Source organism: Trichosurus vulpecula, chromosome 3, assembly GCF_011100635.1.
Source record: "Trichosurus vulpecula isolate mTriVul1 chromosome 3, mTriVul1.pri, whole genome shotgun sequence".
Lineage (NCBI taxonomy): Eukaryota > Metazoa > Chordata > Mammalia > Diprotodontia > Phalangeridae > Trichosurus > Trichosurus vulpecula.
This window is the reverse complement of record NC_050575.1, coordinates 381,871,293-381,892,025: the sequence shown is the minus strand read 5'-3', so window position 1 is coordinate 381,892,025 and position 20,733 is coordinate 381,871,293. Positions and strand designations below refer to the sequence as shown.

At 48.0% G+C, this 20,733-nt stretch overlaps 1 protein-coding gene across 2 annotated transcripts in view; it reads right to left on the bottom strand.

Moving 5' to 3' along the window:
• NECAB2 (N-terminal EF-hand calcium binding protein 2) overlaps positions 1 to 20,733 on the bottom strand; it is a 51,468-nt gene that overhangs the window by 8,414 nt on the left and 22,321 nt on the right. The window contains exons 4-10 of one of the 2 annotated variants that reach the window (XM_036751509.1): positions 19,997 to 20,022; positions 19,565 to 19,662; positions 14,630 to 14,766; positions 13,882 to 14,000; positions 13,102 to 13,181; positions 3,474 to 3,530; positions 2,657 to 2,769 (exon numbers count right to left, since the gene is read on the bottom strand). In XM_036751509.1, the coding sequence (XP_036607404.1) occupies positions 2,657 to 2,769; positions 3,474 to 3,530; positions 13,102 to 13,181; positions 13,882 to 14,000; positions 14,630 to 14,766; positions 19,565 to 19,662; positions 19,997 to 20,022 (630 nt within the window). The remainder of the gene's footprint in view (positions 1 to 2,656; positions 2,770 to 3,473; positions 3,531 to 13,101; positions 13,182 to 13,881; positions 14,001 to 14,629; positions 14,767 to 19,564; positions 19,663 to 19,996; positions 20,023 to 20,733) is intronic. The other variant, XM_036751511.1, reaches the window with a different exon arrangement.

Here is a 20,733-nt window from a genome sequence, read left to right as displayed (position 1 = left end):
TTTATTTTATGCAGTTAAAAACATTCTGAGAAGGGGTCCCTAGGCTCCACTACACTGCTGCCCCAGGGGTCCATGACACTAAAAATGATTAAGAACCTCTATACTAGAGAATTACTAAGGGTCTTTCCAATTCTAGGAAACTACAGAGAGAGAGAGAGAGAGAGAGAGAGAGAGAGAACACGAACGAGCTATGGCATACAACCCACTATGAACTCGAGAAACATGGAGGGTTCAGAGACTACAAATAGCTCTTATCCACAGGAAGGAAGGAAGGAAGACAAGAAGGCAAGAAGGAAAAAAGGAAGGAAGGAAAGAAAGAAGGAAGGGAGGGAGGGAGGAAAGAATGGAGAGGGGGAAGAAGGAAAGAAGGGAGGGAGGAAGGGAGGGAGAGAAGGATGAAGGAAAGAAAGAATGCAGGGAGGAAGGGAGGGAGAAAAGGAGGAAGGAAGGGAGGGAGAGAGGGAAGAAACAAGTACTTATTAAGAACCTACTATGTGCCAGGCACTGTGATAAGTGCTCATACAATCCTCGCAACAACCCTGGGAAGTGGGTGTTCTTATTATCCTCCTTTTACTGTTAAGGAAACTAAGCCAGACAGCCATGAAGTCACTTGCCCAGGATCACATAGTGCTTTGAATATAGGCCTTTGATAGATATTTGTAAAATAAATGAATGAAGGCAATGAAGGTGGCAGAGGGACTAGGCTTATATGCTGTGGTATAATGGGAGTACCACCTCTCCGCCAAACCAAACCAACACCAACGCATCTCCTCTCAAACATTAGTCTGAAGTATTCACTGTCAGAGTCACTAATGGTTAAAACAACAAAGGCAGAATGGTACTCAATGAGCACCTAGTCTAACCCATAGGGGTACAAGCAGTCATTCAAGCCTGTGCTAGAAGCCTTCTAATGAAGAGCAGCAGGTCTCCTCAGGCAGTGAGTGCCTTTCACTCAGTGATAGCTCTAGTCATTAGGAAGTCTTTTCCTAGGGGCTAAGTCTCAGGCTCCTTCTCTGCCACTTGCCCTCATTCTCCTGGTTCTGCTTTCTGGGGTCAGTCAGAACAAGCCCAGTCCCTCTTCTCCATTAAAGCCCTTCACATTCTTGAAGAGAGATATTCCATTCATCTTGAGTCATTTCTCCTCCAGGCAAAACATCCCCACTTCCTTCAATAGATCTTCTTACAGCCCTTCTCCCTCCTGACTCTTTTCTGGATGATCTCCAGCTCATGAATGCCCTTCCTAAAATGTGTTACTCAGAACTGAACACGTGGTCTAACCAAGGCAAATTGGGCCATCATTGTCTTTACTTAGCACATTTCTATTAGCCTTTGGGGTGGGGGGAGGGGGGCAATAAATCATATTGTTCACTTATATTGAACTTGCACTCAACTAAAAGCTTCATGCCTTTTTTCCCCCCAGATGAACTTTTATTTGGCTGTACTTCCTCGATTTTGTACGTGGGAAATTGATTTTTTGGACCTGAGTATAAGATTTACATTTGTCCCCATTAAGTATCATCTCATTAAATTTAGTCCAAGATTCAAATCTATTGAAATCTTTTTGGATCCTGATTCTGCCATGCAAGGTCATCAAAGATGTTTTCTTCTGGAAGCATGATCTCCTGAAGTTCCCTGTGAGAGTGTCACCAGAGGTCTCCATAGCCCTCTTCCATTGGTACATCAGCAGGGATTAGCTTAGCGAATAAGGTCAATGACCCCCTGATATGGTTGTGATGATGACTATTCTCATTTAGCACATCAAGTTTTACCAAATGACTTCCTTACAACAACCCTCTGAGGTGGAGAGTAAAAGTAGTACTAGCCTTATATTACAGATGAAGAAACTGAGGCTCAAAAAATATCAGGTGACCCAGCCCTGGCTAGAAAGTGTCACAGGAAGCATTTGAAACCAGATATCAGCTCCAAATCACTTTAGGGTTCTCCCCACTGCTTCATACTGGTGATACGATTGAATTATAGATCCCAGAACTAGGAAGGACTGGTCACAAGGTATAGGATGGATAAGTTGTAGTGGGGAGGATGCATGGAGCCAGAGAAAGAGAATGGCATCAGGGCACTTGATGGAGAGTGGAACTAGGAAACACTGGAGTCAGAAGGTCTATGTCTATGGGGTGGGGGTTCATGGGGCTTTGATAAGCAGGTACCCTTTCAGTATTGCCCTTCCTCCAATCTCTGAGCTCCCACCCCTGTCTTCTGCCTTGGTGGTGTGGACCTGGGTTCAAATTCAGCCTCAGACACTTACCAGCTGTGTGACCCTGGTCAAGTCACTTAACCTCTGTCTGCTTCCATTTCCCTAACTGTACAGCGGGGATAATAAGAGCGCTTACCTCTCAGGCTTGTTGTGAGGATAAAATGAGATGATATCTGTAAAGCAATTAGCCCCCTAGAACAAGAGGGCACCCACTCCTTCTTGGTCATCCCATCGATCCTTTGGCAATAGCTAAGGAAGCAGGGTTGGTGGGTTTGCGAGGACACACCAATCACCATTTCCTCGAATCTCTGTCTGCGTGCAGGTATGACCAGCAGGGAGTGAGGGGACTCTAGATTTCATGTCCCTGCAGCTGAGGAGAAGTGTTTCCTAGGAGGCCCAGCGTGCCTCTGCTCCCTCCCTCCCAATAAATCGAGTGGGACTTACTGAAAGCAGTGGCTGTCCTCGGCCGTGCTCCTCAGGTACTGCCTCAGGGAGTTCAGGAATTCCCCAAGGTGCTCGCGGGACACCACCATCTCTTGTCTCACCAGCAGTAGATACTGAGGGAAGAGAAAGGAGACACTTGAACTGCCGCCACCTTGGGGGACGTGGGTTTCACACCACGACTATGCTTCTTGCTCTCTGTGTTACTTCAGGAAAATTATTTAACTTCTCTGGGCCTCGGTTTCCTCATCTGTAAAATGAGAGAGTTGAACTAGCCCAGGGGTTCTTTCCCTCGTTTGTGTTACGGCTCCCTTTGGCAGTCTGGTCAGGCCAGTGGACCCCTTCTCGGAACAATGCTTTATATGAATAATGTAAAATACATGTGATTACAAAAGGAAGCCAATTATATTAAAACAGTTATCAAAGTATTTTTAAAAACAAGTTCCTGGACTCCAGGTTAAGAACCCCTGGACTAGACGGTTGTAGCTCTAAGCCTCATGAATACACCTCCCTCTGTGATGTTTGCCCCATTCTACACAGGTCCTGTGACTGGTCTTCTCTCCTACTGCAGCAGTGAAGAGAATCCTTTCCAATTTTGCACGGGGCCATGCAGTCCTTGGGTGGACTGCCATTTTGTTCCTCGGGGTGTCTTGTATTCATTGGACTAAGCAGCAAATTTCAGTATTCTGACAACCACTGATATTTGTTTCACAGGGTTCTCACTTCAGAGAAGCTGAGAATTCCGATCAGCAGTTGGCTGTGGGGTCACCCTCCGAGAAATAGATAGACAGAGAAAACCTGGTGGGGGATGGGTACTCACAGTGCAAGCCGTGCTATTTCCATCCGACAGACGCTGGTGCAGATCAAACCACAGGGTCTGGAATCAATAAAACAGGAGGCAGTTCAATAAACACTTATTAACCATGCAGTAGGTGCAAATCCCAGAGTGGTTGGAGGCTGCTGCAGGAGATTCGAAATTTAAATAAGACATAATCTCTGCCCGGTAAAGGCTGACAAAGCACTTTGTGTACCTCATCTTTGTGAGGTTGATGGTGCCTCTCACTTGGAGACCCCGATGAGTGAGACGCTTTGCCCTACAGTTAGTAAGAGGTAGAGCTGGGATTTGAACCCAGCTTCTTTTTTAAAAATTCTACTGGGATGGCTTGCTACCTCCAAAGAGGCCTCAGAAGTTCAGTCCTACTTGGGGAGGTCTGTTGGGCCATCTGAGGCCTCCCACAACAGGTTCCGGAGTTAGATAGGGGACCAAGGCTGAAGGGACGGATCCCCAATGGACTCAGGAAGCCTTGGACCTTTGACCAAAGTGTCCATTTCACAGATGATGCATTGCTAGGAGTCTAAAGCTAACTAGCCTGATGGACATGCTGTTGTTTCCCTTCTCTGAGTACCTAAAGCTCTACTATCTGAGAACATGGGCCCCGATCAATCAATTAATCATAAAGCTTTATTCAATGCCTACAAAGTGCCAGACACCATGCGAAGTGCTGGGGATACAAAAACAGAAATGAAGCACCTCCTGGCCTCAGGGGGCTTAACCCTGTCTCCAGTTTCCAGAACTTAGAGATGAACAGACTCTAGGTCTCAGAACGGGTCACCCTGGGCTATTTCCAATACATGAACTACTGGCACAATGTCTGTGTTTTCTGCTCCCAGGCTCTGGCTCTGCTGCCCCTGTGGACCCCTATGGCCTTCACCTGTCTCCGTCCTAACCGGTCAAAAGCCAGGGGTTCAGCCAAAGGAACAGATGTTCACCCTTGAGTCTGACACCCAGATTAAATCAGGAATCCAACCGATCAAGTTGCCCACCCCTGTTCATCAGAACAAAAGTGTATGTGTGTGTGTGTGTGTGCCAGGCCTGGAGGGAGATGGCCAGGAGCAGATGGTGTGTGTCATGTCCTTGTGGATAGACAGATCACAGAATGTCAGAGCTGAGAAAGGGCCCTTACAACAAAATGTCAGAGCTGGAAAGGTCCTCACAACAAAGACTGTTAGAACTGGAATGATCCTTAAATTAGTGGGCGTCAGAGCTGGAAGGATCCTTAGATCATAGCATGAGAGCTGAAAGGGCCCTTAGAATGGGAAATGTCAGAACTGGGAGGTCCCTTGGAACAAAGAACGTGAGCAGAGTATCAGACCTGGGTTCAAATCCAGCCTCGGACCCTTACCAGCTGTGTGACCCTGGGCAAGTCACTTGACAAACTCTGTCTCAATTTTGTTAACTATAAAAGGGGAATAATGTTGGTATCTACCTCCCAAAGCTGTTTGTGAGGATCAAATGAAATGATATTTATACAGTGCTTAGCACAGTGCCTGGCACATAGTAGGTGCCTGTTTCCTTCCTTTTAGCTGCAATAGTCCTTAGAACACAGAATGTCAGGGCAGGAAGGGACCTTGGCGGGTCACCTCATCCATCCCCGTTATTGTCTAGGGTAAAACTATAGGAGCAAAATGGTTTCAAAACCACAGAGCAAGCAAGGGGTAGAGCCGGGGTGAGAACCTGGGTCTCTGGGCTCTTCAATTAATTTGTAATTTCAAGTTAGTGGTTGGAAAGGGGCAAAAGAGCAAGGCAGGAACATAAAAATAATTGTTCTCATTACAATAATTCATGACAATCATAATGGACATTTCTCTAGTGCCTTCTGTGCATATTCTCATTTAAAGCCAGCCCAGCCTCCGTCATGGTCCCCCGGCCTCAGCTGCAGGTGGAGGCAGGCCATAGCGGGAGGTACGGTAGCCCTGGCTATGGGACCCTGCAGTGTGATCTTACTGGGATGGACGCAGGCCTACCAGGGGGGAATTCCCCTGAAGATCCAGATGGATGCTAAGGTATGGGGAGGGATAATAACATAATCTTCCTAAAGTCTCACTTTCAATGGGCCACTCACTCACCCATTCAAAAACCAGTTTACAGTGTCCTTATGATTCTCTGGCCTTCCATTTTTTGCTTGTTTATTTGGTTTTCACTGTATCTGGGCGTTTTCTCCCCTGTCCCCCATGCTTAAGATGCCCTCCCTCTTCAGCTCTGCCTACTGGCCTCTGGCTTCCTTTAATCACTCTAAAATCCCACCTTTTTGCTGGAAGCTACCCCCAGCCCCTTTTTGTTCCAATGCCTTCCCTCTATTAATTATCTCCTATTTATCCTGTCTCAAGGGCAGCTAGGTGGCAAAGTGGATAGAGCACAGGGCCTGGAGTCAGAGTTAGGAAGACCTGAGTTCAAATCTGACCTCAGATTTACTAGCTATGTGACCCTGAGCAAGTCACTTCACCCTGTTTGCCTCAGTTTCCTCATCTGTAAAATGGGCTAGAGAAGGAAATGGCAGACCAATCCAGGATCTCTGCCAAGAAGACCCCAAATGGGGTCAGGAAGATTTGGACACAACTGAACAACGACAAAATTGATCCTGTCCGTGACTTGCTTTGTAAATATTTGTTTGTGTGTCGTCTCTCCCACTAGATTGTAAGCTCCTTGAGGGCAGAGGTTGTTTTTTGCCTCTTTTTGTATCCTTAGAGCTTAGCACAGTGCCTAGCACATAGTAGGTGCTTAATAAATGCTTACTGACCTGGGGCAAGTCACTTAACCCTGATTGCCTTGCAAAAATAAAAATAAAAATAAGATGCTTATTGATCTGTGATTTTATTGGTGGGTGATGGGATGACAATCTGTACCTTCTCCTGAGTTTGTAGTCTTACTGAATTACCTGGTGCATTAAGAGGGTGGCTTACCCAGGGTCACAAAGCCCAGGTCTTCTTGACTACGAGGACAGCCCGCTATCCATTACACCATGCTGCCTTTCAGGGCTCTGCATTCTTTGTAGGATAAAGACCAAACCCAGTATGGCATTCAAGCCCCTCCCAATCTGGTGTCCTACTTCTCCAGCCTCATCTTTTATTATCCCCCTAAAAAAGCTTTCTACTCTAGCCAGACCAGTGTTCTCATTACTAAACACCTTCACCTGGATGCTTCTGCTTACTGTGTTCCTCTTACCTAATGTGTCCCTCTCCCACCTCACCCCCTTCTTTACCTTTCCAGATGTTATACATCCTTCCAAGCTGAGCCCAAGTACCACCTCCTCAAGGCGGAGCACAGCCAGGCCATAGTGATTTGTCCATCCTCTGAGGCCCCTGTCTGTTAAAACATCTTCTCTGATTGCATGTCAATCTCAGCCTTCTCTCTCTTTCTCTCTCTCTCTCTCTCTCTCTCTCTCTCTCTCTCTCTCTCTCTCTCTCTCTCTCTCTCTCTCTCTCTCTCTTTTTCTCCCGCTCTCTCTCCATTTTCCCTCTGTCTCTATTTTCCTTCCCTCTTCCTTCCTATCCTTGCTTTCTCTCCCTCCCTTCTCTCAAGCTGATCAGTGCTAACCCTCTTGTCTGATGGTGGTAGGTTAGCAGAACTTGTTAATGTCAGTTTTACCAAAACTGGCATTTGCCACTGCCACTGCTAAATTTGCTTCTCTTACCCCTCCCAAACCCCCATCGAAATGTGTGCCTTGAGTATGACTGTGATGGAGTACTACTGTGCTGTGGGAAATGACGAGGGGGGTGGTTTCAAGAAAAACATGGTAAGACCTCTATAAACTGATGCAAAGTGAAGTGAGAAGAACTGGGAGATCATGGCACACAGTAACAGCAACATTGTAACGATGATCATGTAACGAAAGACTTGGCTACTCTGATCAATACGATGAACTAAGACAATTCCAAAGGACTCATGATTGGAAAATGCTGTCGACCTCTAGAGAGAGAACTGATGAACTCTGAATGAAGATTGAAGTATAATTTTCTCGCTTCATTTTTCTTGCTTTTTTTGGAAATATGGCTAATACGGAAATATGTTTGGCATGATTTCACATGTATAATTGATATCCTGTTGCTTGTCTTCTCAGTGGGTGGGAGAGGGGGTGGGAGGAAGGGAGAGAACTTGGAACTCAAAATTTAAAAAGAAAAGGATGTCATAAATAATAATTTTTCAAAAATTATGAATGGATGCAAATAAAGAGGGAAAAAAAGATGTGTGTCTTGAATGAGGCGCTATATTATCTCAGCAGAAGTGTTGACTCTGGAGTCAAGGGACCTGGTTCAAGTCCTGACTGCATTATTTAGGATTCCAAAGCACCTGAACCCCATTACTCTGTATTTATCTCCAACACCCCCAAACAATGAGTTAGCCAGGGCAACAGAAGGGTTGTTATTTGTCTTGGGTGTGCCTCAGTTTCTTTACCTGAAAAATGGAGGGGCTAGACTACAGAATCTCTAAGCTCTGCAGCCATGGCCATCCACTGCCTGGGATTGAATTACCTTTTTATGTAGACAGGCAAACTCTACCTAACCCTGTTAATCGGTTCTGTGAAAACACAATGTGAAGCAAAATAACATTATTGGGACACTTAACCCTGTAAGAGCAATGCCATAAATTAGGAAAGAGTGCTTTGAAGTGGCCAAAATTCAGGCTATAAAAGGCCAAATTAGATCTTTCAGTGATCTAATACGATTTAATCTTTATAACACTAATATAATCTGGGAAGCTGAGGAAAGGCTGAACCCAGTGCCTGGTCCTTGACCCCGTCTTCTGTCCTCCCTTTTCCACTTTCCTTCCTGGACATAACCCCCCAAGCCCTGACTTTGTCCTCAGTCCCCCCCTGACCCCTCTCTCCATCACTGCTACCAGCCAGACTCTTCTTCCCTCAGAGATCAGAGTACCTGTCTTTAGAGAACTGCCAGACTGTAACAGATCATAAAATGGGGGACCTGAAGCCCAAGAAATTGTGACTTGACCAAGATCACACAGTGAGTGGCTGCTCAGTGGCAAACCCAAGCCCTTTGACTATGTCCATTGGTCTTTCCATTACATCCCTGATGCCTCTCTCCAGGGCAACTAGGGAAGAGGTAGGTTCTAGCCCTGCAATGTAAAGGATGGGGAAAGGAAAAAAGGAACAGGACAGACCTCCATGGCTATGAGGGGCTGTGCCAGGCAGGACGCAGGGGCTAGGGCTGAATGGTGGCTCTGTGGTCTTCTCAGGAGGCACCAGGGCAGTTGCTCCTCTGGTCCAGAGGCAGCCCTGAGGTTCTGCTTTCTGGGAGTCTGGTTTGAAGAAACTGGGAGGCATCTAGGCATTTAGGAGGGGTAGAACCCAAGGCCTTGTCAGGAAAATGTGAGTTCAAACTGAATATAATACTCCAGGGGAAAAAATGGACATTTAACGAAATAGAGAACTTTCAAGTATTCTTGATTAAAAGACCAGAGCTGAATAAAAAAATACAAGACTCAAGGGAAACATAAAAAAAAGAAGAAATAAGAAAGAGAAAACAAGAGATTTGATAAGGTTAAACTGTTTATATTTCTATGTGGCAAGATAACATTTGTAACTCTAAGAACTTTATTAGTATAAGGGCAATTAGAAAGAGTATCTATCTATCTATCTAGACAGAAGGTGCAGATATAAGGTGATTTTGATGGGATGATACTCACCACCCCAAAAAAAAACCAAAATAAAGGGGTAAGAAGATTACACTGGGGGAAGGAGGGGGGAGATGGAATACAGTAAATTATCTCACATAAAAGAGGCAGGAAAGCTATTATGATAGACGAGAAGATGGGAGGTGGGACGGGCAAAGCTTAAACCTTGCTCTAATCAGAATTGGCTCAAAAAGGGAAGAACACACACTTAGTAGGATACAAGAAATCTGTCTTAGGCTAGCTATGAGGACATAAAAAGGGACCAAGATAATAGAAGGAAGATGATCAATGATCAGAGGAAAATCTGAATTTGAATCTTGCCTTGGACACTTACTGGGTATGTGACCATGGCCAAGGCACTTATCCTCTGTCTGCCTCAGTCTCCTCACCGCAAAATGGAGGTAACAGTAGAACCTATATCCTAAGGTTGTCGTAAGGATCAAATGAGAAGTCATACAAAGTGCTTTGCCAACCTTAAAGTGATGGTAGTGATGGTGATGCCAGGCCAGAGGTCGGACCTGTGGGGTGCACTGGCCCATGAGCTAAGACAGGCAGGGATGGGGGGGCGGGTGCAGCTGCTGCCCCAGCCAGTCACAGGCCAGCCTGACAGCTAGGCCTGCCCCTCCCTGGGGTGCGGTGGGGGTGGGGGGCACAAGAGAAGGAAAACAAATCAGAGATAATGAGGAAGCTCAGCCCGTGAGCCTGTCATCTCTGAAGAGCCCTGGTTGTTAGGACGACCAGCATTCTAATAATAGACTGCAAGAGCCTCCCTCCTGAGCTGCCCCAAGTTGTTATGACAACCTGGGCTCTCTGGTCCTGCTGAGCACCTCCTGCTGGGGCCAGGGATGCGGGGCTGGCTCTGGTTCTGGCCTCCTCTAACTGATTCAAAGCTGCCCCCCACCCACCCACCCACCCAGCGGCCGGCCTCTCACAGTACCAGACCATCTATGGACCTTCGCCAGGCTTCCACGTCCATGTCCTCACACCAGCCTTCCCATCACACTACCCTCCACATCTGGCTCCACTGAAGCCTGATGGCTGGTGGGACATTTGCAGTGTTTAAGCTATGGACCGTTTAAGCTAAGGGCCCGGGGGCAACGACGGGGTTCAGTGCATAGAGTGCTGAACACAATTCGGGAAGAGCTGAGTTCAAATCCTGCCTTGCTGCGTGACCCTGGGTAAGTCATTAAACCTCCATTTGCCTCAGTAAAATGTGTTGGATTTGATGGCTTCTGAGTCACTTAACCCTATTTGCCTCAGTTTCCTCAACTGGAAAATGAGATGGAAAAGGAAATGGCAAACCACTCCCAGTACCTTTGCTGAGAAAATCCCAAATGGGGTCACAAAGAGTCGGACGAAGCTGAAAAATGCCTGAACTGAAAGGTCCACTCTGTCTCTAAGTCAGTGATTTCCCAGGCACCTTACAACTGCTCAGTGGTTCCAAGAGATGCTTATCAGGGCTCAAGGCCTCCCCCTCCCCCTCACTGCTAAAAGCAATCACAGCATCTGCTTACTGATTGGTCCAGCCTGGCACTCTTAATCAATCATTAATCACAATAGAATGCCAATAACTCGGTGGCTCCCATGGCTGCTAGAAATGTAGGCCAGGATTCTTTCCCTGGCTCTTGGCCAGCATGGCCCAGTGAAATGAGTCCCGGACAAGGATTTAGGGGATCTGGGTCCGGATCCTGGCTCTGCTGCTAATTACTGGTCCGTCTGATCTTGGACCCGTGTACCCCCCTCTCTGGGCCTCAATTTCCCTCTTCTGTAAAATAAAGGAATTGGATTAGATGACCCCCAGATGGCCCCTCGATTTCTAAATCTGTCATTTAACCTCAACCTCAGTTTTCCCCATCAGCAAGATGGGAATAGCAACACGAACCACCTACATCTGCTGGTCTTTGCAAGGAAAGTATTTTGTGAATCATAAAGTGCCGCAGAAATGGGAATCGCTGGGCTCCTGCTCTAAGCCTAACTCACTGCATGGGGATCAAGAAGTCCTTTAACCTCCGAGTGCCCCCATCCATCAAACAGAAAATCAGTCACTCCTTCCTGCCCTGGCTATCTCATTGGGGGGCGGGGCAGTGGTTGGAGAGACCAGCTTAGATCAATGGTATTCAGCTGCTTTGGAACGGCTGATGCTCTCTAGGGCAATTCCGAGGGGTGTCCCTCCCCATAGGTCCTGTTACCCCTGGTCAGGGGGCAGGAGCCAGATTTCTGCAGATACTGGCGTGAGGGGTGCTGTCCCTCAGGACCCAGTGCATGGGGGTTGAGCCCCCTCTGGGTCACCATCAGTCTCACACCTTGTCCAGATGGCTTCCTCCCCATTCCCTCTGGCTTGTTCAAGGCCCCACAGGAGGACTGCGTTGATGACATTTACAAGGCAGCTGAAAAACAGGCTTCCCCTCCCTCTGTCTCTCTCTCTTTCTCTCCTTCCCTCCCTCCTTTTCTCTTTCCCTCTGCTTCCCTCCTTCCTTTCTTCTTCTTCTTCTCTTTCTCTCCTTCCCTCCCTCCTTTTCTCTATCCCTATGCTTCCTTTCCTCCCTCCCTTCTTCTTCTTCTTCTTTTTCTCTCTCTTTCCTTCCCTCCCTCCTTTTCTCTATCCCTCTGCTTCCATTCCTCCAGCTTTTTTCTCTTCTCTCTCTCTCTCTCTCTCCCTCCCTCCCTCCTTCCCTCCTTTTCTCTATCACTCGGCTTCCCTTCCTCCATCTTTTCTCCTCTCTCTTTCTTTTCTCTTTCCTCTGCTTCCCTCTTTCCTTTCTTCTTCTTCTTCTTCTTCTTCTTCTTCTTGTTCTTCTTCTTCTTCTTCTTCTTCTTCTTCTTCTTCTTCTTCTTCCTCCTCCTCCTCCTCCTCCTCCTTCTTCTTCTTGTTCTTGTTCTTGTTCTTGTTCTTCTTCTTCTTCTTCTTCTTCTTCTTCTTCTTCTTCGCTCTCTCTCTCTCTCTCTCTCTCTCTCTCTCTCTCTCTCTCTCTCTCTCTCTCTCACCTCTTACCATCTCTCTCCCTCTCTCCTCATTCCCTTTTCCCAATTTTCTCCCTCCTCCACTCCAAAGACCCATTGAAGTAAAAGTCAAACATGGGAACAGATTGGTTCACTGTGTAGCTATAGTCAGAGAGGCCGCTGTGTGCCTAACACCCCCAGACAGGGAATAGGTCATCGAAAGCAGGAACGTTTTTCTTCCTTTGGATAAAAGCATGTTACAGGTGCAGAGATGTTCTAGATAGGTCCGGGCTCTGCCCCCTGGGACAGGCAAAGAGGGGGCATCACATTCTGCCTCCTCCTAGAATTGCTTATAGATTGGTTTCCTCTCCCCAAGGACTATGGACTAAGGATCCCTTAAGGGAGGAACAACATCTCCTTCCCAGCACCCAGTTGTGATTTTAATCATAAAACATTAGAGCTCAGAGTTGGAGGGACCTCGGAGGGCATCTGCTCCAACCCATCCATGCCTGAAACAGGCATCCCTTCCACATCATCCTGGAGCAAACGTTCAGAGAGAGGGGAGAGGGAGGGATGGAGGAGGTAGCTCAGGACAAGCAAAGCGATGAGAACAACTGCTTTGGAGGACAAAGTCAGAGGAGCCTTGCTTTACCAAACTTTACCGGTCTGCTCGTTTACCATGGAGTTATTTTTTTTAATAGAAAAGGGCCTCACACACATCTTTCTGTTAACCATACTCATAGCTTGAAACTGGGAGTTCAGACCATGAAATATCGGGGCTCCAACCAGCCCTTGGTTAAAGTGCATCCTGAGTGAAATTTTAGTTCTAGGGGTGGGGGAGGAGGTGGTGGCATCAATAAACCCCTTGAAAGCTGAATTTCCAGATCTATAGATAAAATAGCTGTGAGGGCTGGGAGGCCTCTATGGGGCTGGGGCCTCCAGGGCAGGTTCTGGAGCAGGACTGGAGGCTACATCTGGGAGGCAGAAGAGAAGGAGGAGGCAGGGGGCCCGGTGCTAGGCCTTCCTTACCCTTCCTTACCTTATTCTCCAGCCTCTCTATGAGCTCAGCTAGGCGGCTGATCTGCGCTTCCAGCCCCTCCTCCTTGGTGTCTGGGGAACCTGAGTGGGAAAAGTCGAAGAGTTCATTCATGGCTGGGGAGCCATGAATGGTGGTATAGGGGATGAGGAGCCAGCAGTGAGCTAAGGGTGAGCGGGCCCAGACCAGAGCTGGAGGCATCTCCCCAGACATGCATCTGCAGGGGCTGTCTCCCATGGCTGGATGCTCTCCTTCATTACCTCTTCTTCTTCTCTTCCCTGGCTTCTTTCTAGACTTGGCCCATATCCCACCTCCTGCAGGAGGCCTGCCATGGTCGCCCTCACTACTAGCACCTTTCCTTTGAGATTTCTTTCCATTTATACCATATATATCTTGCATGGACGTAGACGTTGTCTCCATCAGAACGTCAGCTACTTGAGGGCAGGGACTATGCCTTATAGATACCCCCAATGCTTAGCACAGTGCTTGGCATCTAGTCAGCACTTAATAAAAGCCCCCTCCTGAAGGCTAGTGACTCCTACCCCCCACCCCCAAGTCTTGAGAATGTTCCATTTCAGGATTCTGCTCCAGGATGGATCTATCCTAGGTGAGAGCTTCCCTGGCCCCCTTGAGCTCCCAAGCCCCCCGCCTCCACACCGAGAGTCCTGAGCTCAGCCCCATGGTCCAAGCCCCAACAATGTGACAATCCAGGCACCTCCCATAATGGAGCGGCCCTCCAGGCCTCCCTGAGCGAACACCCCCCACCCCCCAGGTTCCACTCACCAGACGGAAAGCTCTTCCCTGGCTCAGCACTTGAGAGTCTGTGGTTGGGGGTGTACCGGGGAGCTGGGTTGCCATACCATGTATCCGCCACACCTTGGCTGGGCTTGCTGGGGTTCTGTCTGTAGAACAAGCATGGTATAAAAAATACACGGTGACTTCAGGGGAAGCATCAGATTCCTGACATGTGGGGCTGTTTCTACACTGGTCTCATCTTTTGAAGGCCAGGGGAAGGATTCAACACCCATCTCCGATCACACATTGAGAGAGCTACACTTTCTTCAGTTAGCCAAGAGGAGATACGCTACTCCCTCCCTTCAGTAGAGGCGGCTCTCTGGGCTCCAGCTTTATCCAGCCCTTGGGTTCCCAGTTCATTTGTCACATGGATTCTAGCTTCTCTAGGCATGCTTGGAACACTGAGCCTGGTGTCAGGAAGACCTGAGTTCAAATTCTGCTTCAGACATGTAGTAGCTACGTGACTCCGGGCTCATCATTCAATGTCTCTGAAACTCAGTTTCCTTACTTGTGAACTGGGTCCATAAGACCTATGGTACCTAGCTGACAGAATTATTAGTAGGAGGAAATAAGATGATGGATGCAAAGCCTCAATGTTGTCCATCCACAATCGGCTCAAGTCCTGCCATACACCTGTACTTGTGTTTGTGCTCACGTGACACAATTATTAAGCACCGACTATATACACAAACATATGCACGGACCCGTACAGAAGGCTCCTCACTGTTTCCCTCACCGTATTTGACTGGTCTGCTCCTCGATGGCCTCCACAGCACTCTCCACAGAGCTCAGCAGGGACTGGATCTGATTGGCTGTCTCCTTGAGAAGGAAGCGGGTCACAAACTGGTCCACGTTGGATCCCCCCTCGTACACCTGAGGCAAGAGGGCAGGGAACAAAGGAAATGAGGAGCACAAAGTGTGTGGGGGCATTGGGAGGTGGGGGTGTGTGTTGGAGAAGGCATATGGGGTCAGGGAAGTGGCCGCTGCCCAGCAGAGGCAGCCCACACCTCCCTCCTAAAATACCTCCCCTTACTCACCCCTGAAGAGTCAATACATTTGGTGGGGGGCAGGGCTGGGGCAACCTGTATGAAATGATTCTGTTTGAACGGCTAATAAGCATTTCTGGGACCCCAAGTTGAGCCTCCTCCTTCTCTGCTGCCTACTCCATAGTGCTCCTTAGCCCAAGTCACAGAAAATACCCTGGAATTCCTAGTCTTAGAATTGAAGATTGGGTTCAGTCTGTCAACTAGCATTTATTAAGTGCCTGCCTGAATGGGGACCCAGCTGGCCAGTTCCAGTTGGGCAACTCAGCTTGTCCTTTCCTCCCCTCTCCTCATATGGGGTATCATGCCTTACCTGAGGGTGTTCTGCCCAAAGGAAATGTAATTTTGGTGGCTGAAATCTACCTTGATAACTGGCTAGACTTCTTCTCAAAGACCCAGCCTTAAACCCAATTCACTCTGCATCTCATTGATTGGACAACAATAGGTCCCTGCCCAAGCACCACTTACTGCTTATTTGGGGGGCCCTCTTGGCTCAGAGGGAATGTAAATAGCCACTATTTCTCTTTTGGCCAGCAACCCTGAGGGTCTTCCCCTCCCAGTTTGATTTATGTACCTATTTATTTATTTAATTAAAGGGGCCATCCGTTGACTCACTTCTTAAATTCACTGAATGGGTGTTACCTCACTCAAAGTGAGAACTTGAAAAGACCTTAGCTTAAAAAGGCCAAGGTCTCCTACTTCATCCTAGGCCATCTCCAGTCATCCTGATCTATAGTTGGCCACTGGACTCAGATGGCTCTGAAAGAGAAAGTGAGGCTGGTGACCTTACACAGCGCTGTCTCACTCAAATCCAATTCAATTGCAAGTCATGTCATCATCTCCCTGATGTCATGGTCCTCCTCAAGAATGAAGGATGAACCACGTAACTGTATGCCAGACACAGTGCTAAGCTCAGGGGATACAAAGAAAGACATAAAGCAGTCTCTGCTCTTGAGGAACTCACAGTCTAATGGATAGAAGGGCAGAGAGCAGGGCTTTAGGGACTGCACTGCTACCTAGGTGTAAATATTCATCAATAGGAGAGGAGGAGGAGAGAGGGAGAGAAAGAGAGGAGAGAGGGAGGAGAGAGAAGAGGGGGGAGGGAGAGAGAGAGGGGAGAAAAAGGTAGGGAGGAAGAGAGAGAGAGAGAGACAGACAGACAGACAGAGACAGAGAGAGAGAGAAGCAGAAAAAGGGAGGGTGGGGAAAGGACCAGCTGGAAGGGGAGAGAGAGCTGTCAAAAGAGAGACAGTTAGAGAAAGATCAAGGCAGAAGAAAGAAAGACAAAGCAACACAAAGAGAGGTGGGGACACAGGGAGAAACAAGCAGAAATGGGGTAAAAAGCTAGACAAGAAGACAGTGATAATGAGAGAGAGGGAGAATCAGAGAGAAGTAGAGACAATGGCGATCTCTTCCCCAGACCAGGCAATTTCATGGACCGTTTGAGATTGCATTGTAATTGTATAGATGAAGGGGGAGGATTTGCTGTGGGTCAGATTGTCTTTTTGTAAAATTAATTAATACTCAGAAAATTACTTCAGCTTCTGATTTTTTTTTGCTGAATTATAATCACTGATTATCCTTTCCATTTAATTTTTTTATAAATGAAAACCAAATGACTGAGATCTGTTCCTCTGTGTCCCTAAGTTCTCTGACTGCACAAGTAAGTAATTTGTTGTTCATTCGTTTCAGTTGTGCCTGACTTTTTGTGGCCCCATTTGGGGTTTTCTTGGCAAAGATACTAGAGTGGTTTGCCATTTCCTTCTCCAGCTCATTTTACAGACGAGGAAACTGAGGCAAACAAGGTTAAGTGACTTGCTCAGGGTCTCACAGCTAGCAAGTGTCTGAGGCTACATTTGAACTCAGGAAGATGAGTCTTCCTGATTCCAGGCCTGGTGCTCCATCCACTGCATTAACTAGCTGCCCAATAAATAAGTAAAGAGGTCTGGAATTATCCCTTACATCAACCACAACCACCCCCTTCTCCAGTAGTGGGAGAGCAAAACAACCCAGATCCCTGAAGGCAAGCCTATGAGATTGAAAGCTCCCTCATAAGGAAAATGGTGTCTCCATCAGTCAGGATTTCATCTTCTCCCTCAGACAAGGAGCTCCTCATAAGGGCAGATGGTACCTTGGCACCTCAAGGTGCTGATGTGGCAGAGAAAAAACATCACATGGACCCCATTCTCCCCAGACAGCTAAACTAGGACAGTAACCCGACCTAATAATAATAACTCACATTTATGTATATTAATATAATACATAAAGCTTTAAGGCTTACAGGGCATCTCCTTGCTTCTGGATTCCGGCTTCCTGCAAGATTCAGCTCAAAACCTACTCCCTGCAAGAGGCTTTTCCTGGATCCCTTTCCCTGCTAGAACCTGCCTTCTGCAACGACCCTCCATTTATACAGCATGTATCTCTTTTGAACCTGGTTGTTTGCATGTTGTCTTCCCCATTCAGCTGGGAAGTCCTCGAAAGCAGAGAATGTGGGTTTTTGGTTTTTGATTTTTTTTTCATTTTTTGGATTTTTTTTTTTGTTTCTTCAGCACTTACCAGTGTGTCTGGCATACAGTAGGTACTAAATAAATACAAGTTGACTGACCTGATTCACATCGAGGTAGGGAGTACAAGTATTTTTCTCCCTGTTTCATAGATGAGGAAACTGAGGCTCAGAGGGGCGAGGTTATTTGCTCCTGGTCCTCTGGCTGGGATTTGAACTCAGAGCACCTCACTCCTGCTCTAATGCTCTCCTCACCAAACCTTTCCATTAGAATGTGAGCGGAGCCCCTTGAGCACAGAGACCACATTTCCCGCTTTCTTGTATTCCCCAGCCCTTAGCACAGTGCCTGAAGTGGTGCTTAATAAATGCTTGGGACCTCACTCTGCCTCCAGCAGCCGTATGTCTTTGTCTCTCCAGGGATGGGGAAGGAGATGCTCCTGGAGTATGGGCAAGGAGGCAGAGAGGGTAGAGTGAGCGGGAGCGGGGCGGGGCGGGGCAGTCCATCCCTTTCGTCGACGTCCCTGGGAGAGCTGCTTCCTCCCGACTCTGGGGGCTGGGGGATGGCTCCTGGGATTCATCGGGCGGCAGTCAGCTTGGCCGTCCCTCCCCTTCGCTCCCCACTCCCCAGCGATCGGCACCGTCCTCTGGTCTGGTGCAACGCCTGGTCAGGAAGCTTTGCTTCCCGAGTCTCGAAGGGAATCCCTCAGCCAGGATTGCGCTCCCCTCTCGGCTCATCAGGACTAACCCAATCAGCCACCTCTCCTAGGAGGGGGAACCCAAACCCGGTCTCTCCATCCGGGGCTTGAGAGAGTGACAGAAGCTGGCCACACAACTCTTCCCAACGTCCCCTTTCTAGCTCTGAATCTAAGACCCTCTGATCCCCGGGGCCCTGCAGAAGGTGTACATAAAACGTGCTTCCTGTTAGAATGAAAAGGAGTGGGCCTGGCTTTTCCCTATTCCCTTTCCTCTCTCCCTCCCCAATCCCACCAGCATAGGGTCAGAGGCTCTGCGGAGAAAGCTGGACATCATGCTGCATGCTTTATAAATGTTATCTCATTTGATACCCATGACAACGCTGGGAGGTAGGCATTGTTAGGATCTCCATTTCACAAACCGAAGCAGACAGTTAGGTTAAATGACTTGTCCGGAGTCGCACAGCTAGGAAGTGTCTAAGGCAGGATTTGAACTCACATATTCCCACCTCCAGGCCCAGCACTCTCTATCTAGTGGGTGCAAGCCACTTCATGGGCAGGCAGATCCCCTTGGAATTTCTCCAATAGGCCCCCTTCCAAATGGCACTTCTACTGTATCATAGTTATCCTGGGTGCAGTAGAAAAAGACTTGGGTTCAAATCCCGACTCATACTTCTGGGTTGTGTTGATTTTTTGGGGGGCACATTACTTTACTTGGCTGAAACTCAGTTTCCTCCTCTGTACAATGTGGATAATGATACTTCCCCTATGTCACAGGATTGTGGGAGCTGTTATCATTACAGAATTGAGTTGTCCCTATGTGGATTGCTATTATGGAACTCTGGAGTGGGTGTGGGTTTCCTTTAAAAGGCTCTGTAGGAAGGAGGCTGTCTACGAGGATGGTGGGCATAAACAGCCTGCAGTGTATGGTCAATGATGAGGACCTGGGCTCGAGACACGTCATGACACACCACCTAGGTCACGAAGGACTATGGAAGGGGGTGAATGAGTCATAGGTTCAGAGCACAAGGGCTTCGAGAGCTGAAATACCCAGGAGGGGTCCAGGATATGGCCCCCAACACCTTGAGCAGATCTTCCATGGAGAGTTTATGGAGGAAGATGGACCAGAATGACCCAGGATGAGGAGGCACAGATGGGTTGCACCCTCCATGAATCCCTCAAAAGCATCACAAAACAGGGCTTCCCCAGACACACGCAGCCTCTTCCATATCTATATGTCCCTGAAGAGGAAGGTGGATCGTGAGGGAAGGGCTTTCCTTCTCGGACTGGGAGCCAAGCCAGGCCATGACCCCCCGCCCCCAGTCTGCATTCTCTAGCACTAAGCACAGTGATTGGTACATAGTAAGCTCTTAATAAATGCTGGGTGATTGACTGATAGTAGTACCTTCTGCCTTTGTTGGCTTTGTACTCACCTTCTTGGTGTAGCCCATGGCCTTCAGGACGGAGTGGTTCAGGGTCTCCAGGGAGGCTAGGACATCCTCATAGTCTCCCATGTGGTCCACAAAGTAATCTAGGGGAAGGGGGAGAGGGCAAGGGGTGATCAGGGCACATCTGAACTCTGTTCTTGCATTGAGATGACAGAAAAGGCCACATTATGGCCCTAAATTGGGGAGGATGACTGAGGGTATTTGTGGGTGGGTGTAGGCAAAGGGGGCCAACGAAAGGCATCAGTGGGAAAGTAAATGCAGATAGCATTGCTTTGGGAAAGTTTCTGCATCTTCTATCTCCATTCTTATGCTCCCCTTGTCCCCTTCTCCCTTTTTTTCCTCCCTCAAAGGCCCTTTCCTCTCCTCCCGTCTAGCATCCTTCCCCACCCCACACCCATTAACCCTAGGGGCACCTACCACACAGCTCCTTGGTGTCCACATGGCTGCAGAGGGAGGGAAGAAGGGAGAGAGAATTGGAGAGTCAGTGCACTTGCATCTGCCCAACCCCAGGTGCAGGTGACAGTGAGGATGATGTTCCATTTTCATGTATTTCAGCTCAGAGCACCCTAGGATGGAACTCCTAGGTTTGAATCCCAAATAAAGGGGGAAGAAGGCCAGTAGCACCTAAGAGGCAACACCATGTGGTGGACTGGACTTGGCATCAGCAGACTCAGGTTCAAATGCCACTTCAGATCCTTGCCCTGAGTAACCCCAGGCAAGTCCCTTAAAAAACAACACACTTCTATGTGATTCTGTTTCTTCAACTGCAAAATGAAGGGGTTAAATTCAATGGTTTCTAAGGTTCCTTCCAGCTTTAATTCTATGATTCTATGGGATGGGAGGGTCCCACTCAAAAGCAAAATAGTCTCTGCTTTTGGTCTACCATTAGAGTGACTAACAAACAACAAGGGGGAAGGGGGAGGGGATTATTTCCAGATAGGACTGGTTAAAATCTATAGATGTTCCCTGGGAGGACCCTGAGGGTGCACTGGTCCTGTTCCATAAGCACATTACACCCCAGCCATAGAATGTTAGAGCTGGACAGGACCTCAGAGGCCACCAGATTCAATGTTGGTATTTTACAGATGAGGAAACTGAGGCATGGAGTTGTTAATTGATTAGCCCAGGGTCACATGCCACTTCCTGAACCCAAG